The 10,428-nt window shown below is 37.4% G+C and overlaps 1 protein-coding gene across 1 annotated transcript; it reads left to right on the forward strand.

The window, feature by feature from the left end:
* Positions 1 to 8,629: 8,629 nt before the first annotated feature.
* On the forward strand, positions 8,630 to 9,860 carry LOC115954460. Its single transcript, XM_031072318.1, has 3 exons — positions 8,630 to 8,851; positions 9,057 to 9,521; positions 9,633 to 9,860. Exons 1-3 carry the CDS (start codon positions 8,630 to 8,632, stop codon positions 9,858 to 9,860), a joined length of 915 nt encoding a protein of 304 aa, XP_030928178.1.
* The last annotated feature ends 568 nt before the right edge of the window (positions 9,861 to 10,428 follow it).

Consider the following 10,428-nt stretch of genomic DNA (forward strand, 5'->3'; position numbering starts at 1 on the left):
TTCCTCAGATGCACACAAACACAACCACACCGACACACAAAAACATCCACATAGACAAATCAACACACAAACACACCCACACACAAACAAACCCACACAGACAAACCAACAGAGAGATAGATCGGTTTACCAAAAAAAAAAAAAAAAAGAAGAGGGATAGATCAGTACTTGACTGGAACGATCGATGCTTATGGGTGAGAGCGGCGATATTGGAGAGGTTTGTTGAAAAGTGTGAGGCTTAACGGAGTGGTAGAAAAAGCCATTGATGGCGAGCGATCTGGGTCGATGGGTCTAGAAAAAGACCCAAGAGGTTGGATTGGTAAGAGGGTTATGGAGCTTGGTTCATGGATCGGCCGGTGTAGAGTGGATCTGCTGGTGAAGAAGTCCGGTCTGCGTGGTTCGTGGATCGGCCGGTTGGGTTGGTAGTTTTTGAGAAAGAATGAAAGGCTCATGGATCGGCTAGTTGGGTTGGTAGTTTTTGAGTGGTGAAGAAGTCCGGCCGACATGGTTCGTAGATCGGTCGGTTGGGTTGGTTGTTTTTGAGAAAGAATGAAAGAAGGTAGAAGAGAGAGAGAGAGAGAGAGAGAGAGCGTATTGTATGTAGGCAGTTGAGAAAAATAATAAAAAAATTGGGAAAGAAGAATATTTTATTGAAATATTGTGTAAAATAGATAAACTTATGTGAATGTTTTGTAAAAATGATAGTGTAAAATAGAAAAAGTAGGTTTTAAGTGTAAAATAGACGGAATCTTATGCACAAGCTGATGTAATTGCTTTGAGAGCATCAACAATGGACAGGCAAAGTCAAAGAGGAAGAGAAGAATTTGAGAGACTTTAACACCGCCAAACAAGTCTTTCATTGAAAACATTACTAGTAATTTTTTTTTTTTTTAAATTACCGGTTAGATATGATTTAGGATTTAGTATTTCAATTGACTTGATTTAGAGTTTCATTCTTCATCCCTGTTGAAGAGACTCCATAAGGGCACGGAGAGAGGGTTCAGAAGGTTGTCTCCACCGATCTACCGCCACCATCAAATGGCTGGAACCACTGTCGGTAAAGTGTTTTTTTTATGTCCCTTTATTTAGCGTTAAATGTGATTTAGGTTTGGGTATTGTGGGTGGATTGGTTTTGATATAGGAATTTTGTGTTTTAAGTTGAGATTATTTTCCTTCTCATTTGTGGTTTAGATTTTTTGCTTCACTCCCCATAGAATTTTGACTACCCAATTGAAGATTTTCATCAATTTTGCTTCATGGTTGGCTTTTTGTTTTTCTTTTTACCCTCTATTATTATACTTTGGCAGTGTGGTTATTATTTTGTATATCTTTGTTTTCAAGTATCATGGTGACATTCCATCTTTTTTTGTATGATCATTTCTAATAAGCTTGGTTATATACCATTGTAACTTGTCACGTTGTAGAACCTTTAGAGGTCACATGAATGATTACCGTTGGGTTCTGAATCTGTTGATGAAAGTTTTAGTTGAGTGTTTTCAGTTTATTAATAGAATGATCAGATTTCAAACCAAAGGTAGGTAAAACTTCCAAAGAAATGAAAAGGATATAGTTTATTGCTTATGCAATCTTATGTTGTAAAATCACCATAACCATGAATCACTCGGAAGTTTTGAGGAATTTTTGGGTGGGAACTTTTGATTTGTGGGAAGCACTGCCTCACTTGTCTGCACTTTTTTTTTTTTGTCCCCCACCCTCCCTTCTTTTTAAGAAAGATTGTCAGGATTTTTATGTTATGCTTAAGGCAAGCTTAAATACTGTCTTTATTTGTAATATCACCATGAGATTTTTTGTTCCATAATGCATGAGGCGAACTGTATATAGGAAAGGTTTGGTAGTTATTGGGAGAAAATCCCTATAATGGTACTCATTTTGCATGGATATGTGGTAAAAACATAGAACATTCTACACTCATGACTTAAAAAACAAATTTATTTAAGAATAATGCCTTCCTCACTCTTTGTGTCCTTGTCCCCTATAGGCCTTGAAAACTAAATAAAGGCTCTCTTATCAATTTGATTGATTATCAAGTTGGCTTTTGCTTTCACTATATCTGCTCTGCTACAGAAGATATGTGTTTATTCTTTTTAAAAATATATAGTTTTTAACTCTTTAGGCTTTGATTGCAATGTATTTTCTTTGACATTCTGGCCACTTAAGTGAATTGATGTGCTTGTGGCCTTATGGTATTAAAAAATTATGAAATGGACGTGTCATGAAAGGTAGCCTTTTCATGGTGAAATTTATGCAAATTGATATGAAGATGAAGCTACCTATCAGAAAAATATATATGATGACGAAGCTAAGGTCCTTTATTCGCACATTTTTAAAAGAAGAAAATGAAATGTTTGAGATGTACATTTACACAATCCGTGATCGCCTATCGGCATTATGCATTGGAAATGGCTAAGCTGCTTGATCCTCTGGGAGAGTGCTTAAAGTGCTAAAGTGATTTCACGTAAGATTGGCACCCAAGAACATCAAAAGGGTCTTGATATCTTGCTTGGGCAAGAAAGTGTTGATGTGCATGAAATATATACAATAAAGTACTCACATATCTACATATTTAGCCTTACTTTTATGTTATTTTGTGACTGATTATATAATATGTTTGTGTTGTAGGTAACAAGGGCTTTACATGCAAAATGGGGCTAGGCCAATTGAATCAAGCCAACTTACATCCAGCCAGGCATGAATTCAAGAAAAGACCAACCCAATTAAATTTAAGTCCAATTGGAGTAAGGAATCAAAGGAAATTTGCGCCAAATCCAAGTCCAATTCGGATTAGGATTCCAGACTGCACATCAGTTAGTATTTTTGGCATAACTTTCGGCTCAGATGTCCAATCGAGGTGATTCAAGTTGGGCTGGAACTTTAACTTAAAGGGCTACAACTTTGTAGTTTACCAAAAGTCCAAATTCTGACGTTAAATGGGCCAAAATAGTCGGTTAAGTGAAGCCTAAAAATCTGGGATTTTCTCCAAACGGGAATTCAACTTGTAATAGGATTCCTTAACCTATTTAAAGGTTCTTTAGGGCATAATTCAGGGAGGCTGAGGCTAGTGCTAGGGCTGGAGGCTGTACATAGAGAGTGCGGCTACTTTGGTTTTCTTCCATGACAGTTAGTTTTATTTTATTTGTCTAGTTTAATGTTTAGTATTTTATTTTTGTGTTTTCTTTCAATTACTATGAGTAGCTAAATTTATAATTAGGGTTGAGGATGAAACCTTGTTAAGGATTATCAGTTATATTTATGTGATTTGATTTTTCCCACAATAGTTATTCTTTAATGATTTAAATTGTTCTTGCTTCATATCAATTAACTAAGATGGGATTCTAGATATGAGTTCAATCATGTTTTTCTCATGATTTAGGATTTGTCTTAATTAATTGAATGCTTGGTTTATTAATTCTTGATTATAAAATTGGATATCACTTGTGATTTGTCTGTCAATGGATACAATTTATGATTTGATTTTTAGAATTGGATATATCTTGTGATTTGTTTGACTACGGATACAATTGATGATTTGATTTTATACTTAAGAAGCGAAGAAGAACATGCTTTAGATTTTTAAACATAAGTTTTAATTATGATATTTTCCATGATAGCAAGATTGATTTCTAGATTATCATGTAGTGAGTTGGGAAAAGTTAATGATCATAAATATATGCTGATATGACTTACAAGGCAGATTCCAAAACCTTAATTCATTTCTCTTGATTGTTTACATCTTTTTATTGCTTTATATATTTTTCTTAGTTTAACTATTTGCTTAATTTTATTATTTGCTTAGTTTATTTTATTGTAACCAACCAATTTTTATTTAAACTAGATTAGGATTGATTTGGTTAAGGTTTAATTAATTTTCCTATGTTCATACAAGTCCCTGTGGGTTCGACCTCGTTCTTGTCCAACTATACTTCGGTACGGTTCGTACACTTGCGAGTATTTTAAAATTTCACAACAAGTGCTATTCTAATTCTTGATGATGCAGAAGATGTAGGTATATCTGCGATCAACTGAATATCTCTGCTTAACCAATTTATTTTCACTTTAATCTAATAATATTTGTTACACATGATAATTACTTTTGATCTTATTGTTTTACCCACTAAAAGAAGAGGAAGTTCTTTCAACATTATGAGTCCTCTTATTTGTAGGGAAGAGATTTAAATTACGGAATAGGCAATTTCATCATTATTTGAAGTATGTTGTAGTTTCATTCTCAAAGGATCTTGCTACATCATATTGAACTGGACCTGTTTTTGTTTTGAAATTAGCTTGAACTCTTATAATAAAAAAACATGGTTTTGTATCTACTCTATGTGAAATGCCATAAAAAAAGTAAACTTTGACTTTTCAATTTTAAATTATAAACTTTTTGTTATTCACTTTGGTTTCTCTTTAGTCAAATTGAGAAGGGTGAAGGAAAATTTAAAAAAATAAAAAATAAATATAAAAAACTTGCTTATTTATTTTATGAGATGCATACATGTTGATCATGATTTTTATATTCTAGAATGATGAATAGAACTGAGAAGTAAAAATGACATTGTTTAGAAGCCACTTGAAATAGGGAAGAAGTCTAAAGGTTGTTTCTAATGTTGTTGCACTTGGATTATTCAAAATTAATGTAGAAAAGTGCTCATGCATTAATATGTGATGTTTCTTTTTGGAAAAATTTTACATATGAGGTTTTTGGTAAACAAATTTTTTTTTTTTATTCTATGTATATGTGTAATTGTTATTTATCCTAATTCTTACCTATCAAAAACACATCATTTATCCTAATACTTGAATGTGTAGATGAAGGATTTGCACTTGATAGTTGATCCATTGAGACCAAAGTCGATCATGTAAGTGACTTTGCTACCAATAAAAAACTAGAATCTAACATGAAATTAATTCTTTTACCCAATTTTGTAGTCTAACTTGCAAAATTATTCTAATTATAAAGCTTGATAGTTTGCAACTTGCTTTGGATCCGACAGTTTTATGTATGCTGCAATATATATAAATATATATATATATATATAATATTTTGGAGTTGATCTCATTTTTAGTGGCTTTCCCCTGCATCGCACAGGTTAATGACTAGTTCATGTAACTCTTGTTGTAGTCGTTGTAATAAAATTACAAAAAACTTGTGAACGTAGCCTTGGTTTTTGGGTGAAACATGTAAATCTATGAGATAATATTTTCTACTCTTTCTTTTCTATTGTTTGTATCTCATAGATATGGGTCATGTTTTCTAACATTACTTATTATGTATCATAGCACCTAGGTATTTAATTGTTACTCTTATATTCTTAGCTAAAAAGAAAGGTACTTATATATACTAAGATAACAATATACTTTCCTTTTGAATTATTAAAAAAAAAAAAAAGAGATATAAAATATACTTTGGTAATTAAAGTTTGAGGTCTTTTTTTTTTTTTTTCATTTTATCTATTTATGTTTCAAAATTTTTACATAGGCTCATCATATTTGATTTCGTTTTTATATTGGTTTTGCTATTCATTTCTGTTAGTAATTTAATTATTAAGTTTCTTTCATGTTTAATTATTTCATGAAATATATACTAACTTTAAAATGTTATGGAATACAAGAATTTCATAGCTTTAGGAAGAAGAAAAATATTATGAATGGTTAGACTACTAATAGAATCAGACAACATGGCTAATATGAAAACAAAATAAAATATAAATGGTTAAAATAAAATTTTTGAAACATAAATACTAAAAATAAATATAACCCGAAACTTTAAGGGCCAAAATTGTGATTTAGCTTTTCGAAGAAAAAAAAAAGACATGAAAATAAAATATGATATTCAAGTTTTTCATGTGACAATTGTATGATAAGGATTTCAACATCAAACAAAATCAATAATTTTCATAATATTATGTGAAATAGAAAAAACTAATCTATATCTATATCTATATATATTGTAAGGACGGGTTTTGGTTCCTAAGCCTAAAAGATGAATGGATTAAGGCCCAAAGAGTCCAATACAATGAATTTGTAGAGAGTGGACTTAAAAGTTAGGCTTCAATGGATCAAACAAACACGCACAGTGAATCAAAGATAGTAAAAAAGTAAAGAAAAACAAGCCTTGTCTAAAGAAAACCTTCCTCGGCAAAATCTGAGGAGATTGGTCCTTATGTATATTTCTTTTAAACTGAGATGCAATTTCAATTCTTGTTGCTACAGTGTTTTCTCTATAGATTTCCCAATCCCCTCTTCCTAGAGGGTCTCTTACATTATATAGCTCCCTTTAAATGATCTTGACCCTCCATTTGTTAATCGTCTAGGCCACTACTTGAGTGATTGTCCCATCAGACACCTTCCCAAACCCTTTGTGAGTTGCAGCAGTCAAGGCAGCACTGTTCAGGGGTCTTCTCCACATAAATGCAACTAAGAGGTTTGGTGGGATGCATTAAATATGGTGGCAGCCACCATCCCTTCAGTAATGTCATAGCTAACCCTTTTTCTGAAACTCTTTCTCTACAGTATGACCTCCTCTAGTAACGTACCACTGACGTGGCCTTACTGTCCAAGGGTATGACCTCCTCAGCACGATAATGGCCCTCTCGGCTATAGGTATAACTCGCGATGCAATTACCATATTTAAATTCCTGTACCCCACAATAGCCCCTCAAAACTCTAGTTTTTTCCTCTTATCCAAGGAGAAAAGTGGGGTTTTGACCTTGGATAATTAATTCCACACGTTTCTTTGACTTCTACACGTGAGAATGTCACTTCGCATGCCCTACAACTGTTCTGGCACTTCGGAGTCCGCAACGTCTCATTAAATGCTCCAAGTGAAGCTTTGTTGCCCACGTCCTACAGTGAGATGGAGATCCTACGGTTGGCATTTCTCCTTAAATTTTGGGCAAGATAACTCCCACCCAATTCTGCCTCCTATATAAAGCGCCTGGGGGATTCATTTCTCTCACTTTTCAAATCTTTGAACTCTCAAGACTTCCTAAATCTCCAAATTTTCAAGACTTCCCAAATCTTCAAAATTTTGAGAAACTCCTGAAATGACCTCTATCCTTATTTTCGTAAGTTTTTTCATTCTTAGGCTATTTTCTCCTCAGCCAATCTCCTCGACCTTCTACTTTTTGCTTCTTCTTCACAAATATTTCCTTCACTTCCCTTTAGTCTGTTTTGATGGGTAGGTTCGCTCATTTAGTTGATTCCCCCCCCAAGTATGGAGAGGTTTAGGGCCTTGTATCACATTCCCAAGGCGTTTCCTTGCGATACTGCTCTCTGGGTGAGTGGCTAACTTACAGGAATGAAGGGGAAGTCGTCATTCCTATGATCGCCTTCATAGAAGAGGGAATGAGGCTTCCCATAGGTAATGCGACTAAGGACTATTTGATCGCCCATAGGCTGTGCCCCCACCAATGCGCACCCAACCTATTTAGGATTCTAAGTAGTGTAGACGCTCTCAACAACCAAATGGGGTTGAACCTCACCTGGCACGATGTCATTTGGATGTACGAGTGCCATCTGTTAGCAGACTCGGGCTACTACCTTAAGTCTAGGTCTTCAGTTGTTAGGCTCGTCTCGTGTCTTCCCAAGTCCAATAAGGGCATGAAAGATGACTACCTAATCGCCTCTGGTGAATGGAATGACGGTCTTCACTGCCCAACCCAGGAGGGAGAATAAGGTAGGGTGCCTTAGGTTTAGGTCCTTTGACACGGGACTTAGTTTTGTGGTTCGCCTCTTTTTTTTTTTTCTTTTTTCTTTTTTTATTCCTCCAACACTTTGTTCTCTTCTGACTAATGGTTCATCTTTCTAACTGTGGTTTTGCTTCTCAGCTATTTTTGCAAATAAAAGGCACGTAGCTCCCAACCTTAACTTCGTCAATGTCGCGGACCTTAACAAGGTGTTGATAGCCGAAGCGTTTGTGAGCGAAAACAGACAACTGAGAGCTGTCCACCTTATCCACAACTTCAAGCCCATGTCTGACATGTTTCAGGACATGGGCCACGCGATCAAAGCAGGTGATCCTCAACTAGCTCGGATAGACGTCTCGATGCCCGACTTTTTAGCCCAAGAAGATATTTGTGCCAGTTGAGTTACTCTCTTGTCGCTCTCCCCCCTAAGCAGCAGTCCCAAGAGAAAAGAAAACTTCCTCGCGGTTGTTACTCGAGACAAAGATAAACCAGTATCATCTTGAGGAAGAGAGAAAGGAGCAAAAAGATTCTGTGATCCAGGTCTCAGATTTGGAGGACGAGCTTGACAGGTTTTTTAGCATTCATACCCTTAGGTTCATAATTGCTCGAATGGACGACAGTTCAGAGGAAGGAGAAGAAGAAATGGCTCTAAACAGGAAGAAGAGTTTGCGCAAGCTCCTCGTAGACAAGGCCAAGGGGTCGATGCCCAAGGACACCTCAGGGTCTTAATCTCCCCTTTCTCTTCCCCCTCCTCCTCCTCCTACAATTAACCCTTTTGTTGTCGCCAACCTGAAGAAGAAGAGGAAGGAACAGGAGTTGGCCGAGGAGGGGGAGTTAGTCCCTCAAAAGGAGCCTAAGCAGTAAAAGATGGCCAAGGGTAAAAGGAGGGCCTTCTCAGTCGAACGCAAGGAGGACCATACTCTATGGTCAAGGTACTCCCTCAAAACCTTACATGGGAGCCTCGGCTAGAGCTAAAGGGGGCAGTCATACCTCAAAGCTCCCTCATCAAGGAGTTCCAAAAAAGGCATGCCCACTACCTCGCCAAGGCCCTAGAGCAGCCCCTTCTACGGCTTAAGGATATGGCTGCCTTGAGGAATGTGAGGCAGTCAGACCTCTTTTTGTCCCTAAAGAGGGACCTGGCTTTGGTGAGTTTTCTAAACATGCCTTGCTAACACCAAGTTAGGTTACCTTCTTCCTATATTAATAACGTACTCGTTTGTTATTTCTGTGCAAGCCATCTTGGAGGTCTTCACAGCCAAGGAGTGGATGAACGACGCCCGAAACAAGGCCAAGGCTGAGGCCAACCTTTGCACCAAGACCAATAAGGCCCTAAGCACCACTGAGTAAAAGATCAAAGAGCTCATCACAAAATTAAGGGTGGAGGAGAAGGAGAGGAAGAGCGCCAAGGTTGGCCTCAAGAATGCTCAGGAGCAAGCTGAGGATCAACGCAAGAAGCTTCATTACACCAAGATTGAGCTAGCCATGGCCAAGCAACAGGCTACAAACTTGAAGATGGAACTGGAGAAGGCCAAGGAGGCTACTCGCGTGGCTAAGGAAGTTACGGAGGCTTCAAAACAAGCATCCTACAACCTTGATGTGCAAGAGACTGAGGTCCATCTGGCGAAGGAGCTGGCTGAGGTCTGCAGGGATTACTACCAGGAGGTGTGGTTGGAAGCACTTAACCTCATAGGAATCCCTACTGCTTCAAAGTGGAGGAAGGCTAAGAACATCTACTACCCTCCAAACATTCATGAAGTTCCAACTGCACTCCCTCCTCCTGTTGCCCCTGCACCAACCTCCTCTAAGCAACCCTTTGTCACCCAAGCCTCTTCCCCCCCCCCCCCCCCTGAGATCTTCAAAGGGTCTGGCAAGGCTGGTGACCAAGGCCAGGGGATTGAGGTGGCTAAGAGTAAAGGGGCTAGCTAGGGTGGTTCTCAACCAGAGGACAAGGGTGAGGGCAAGGAGGTCAAGCCCCTGCCAAAGGCCAAAGATCCAGAGGCTGCTCTCAAGCTCAAGGATGCCACTCCTAAGGCCAAAGATATTGCTCCCAAGGCAAAGGAGGCTGATTCCAAATCCAAGGAAACTAATCCAGCCACTGTCCCATTTGTCTCCCAGCCTGGCAACAAAGAAGACCCTTCTCCAGCCAAGGCATAGTTTAAGATCTTACTTTTCTCTTTTTTTTACTTTTCTTTTGTTGTGGCAGTTTGCCATTGTTTATAATGTATCTTTCTTTTGTTCAATGAAAAGACATCAACTTTTGCTTTATAAACCTTTGTTTTTCTTGCAGTATTTATCTCTAGTTGGCTGTAGTTGTTGTTTTGCCCTTTGTTGAGACTTTAGATTAATGATGCTTCTAAAGGTGAACACCCATACTTTAGCAAAAGCTAATAGTGATGAATTGTTGTTAACTCAAATAAATTGAACCCATGTAAACAGTGAGAAAAATGACTATGTGTTGGTACTGAAAACTATGTAATCAACAAGGAGGTCTAAGTCCTTAAAGAGAAACAAAACACTTAATAGGAAAAGAGGGTGTCTGAGATCTCTCTTTTTAAGAGTACCTTATGAATGTACCCTTAGCATCCTTTAACCAAGATCCAAGGTGAGTCCTTCTTTTCATGTGATGATGCATATGCCGAGGTCCTACCCATGGTGATTTTGCCAAGTGTTTATTTGCCCAAGGCATGTGGTTCGAGGGGCTAGGTATGGCTAAGGTTCTATT

The sequence above is a fragment of the Quercus lobata genome, chromosome 1 (assembly GCF_001633185.2).
Source record: "Quercus lobata isolate SW786 chromosome 1, ValleyOak3.0 Primary Assembly, whole genome shotgun sequence".
NCBI classification, from domain to species: Eukaryota; Viridiplantae; Streptophyta; class Magnoliopsida; order Fagales; family Fagaceae; genus Quercus; species Quercus lobata.

What these genes read in the sequence shown, in the direction of transcription:
- LOC115954460 (XM_031072318.1), top strand. Translation starts at nt 8,630, where the DNA reads ATGGTCAAGGTACTCCCTCAAAACCTTACATGGGAGCCTCGGCTAGAG. An exon ending in TAAAGAGGGACCTGGCTTTG is followed by an intron (nt 8,852 to 9,056) that starts GTGAGTTTTCTA and finishes ACTGAGTAAAAG; the next exon opens with ATCAAAGAGCTCATCACAAA. An exon ending in CCTCCTCTAAGCAACCCTTT is followed by an intron (nt 9,522 to 9,632) that starts GTCACCCAAGCC and finishes GGGGCTAGCTAG; the next exon opens with GGTGGTTCTCAACCAGAGGA.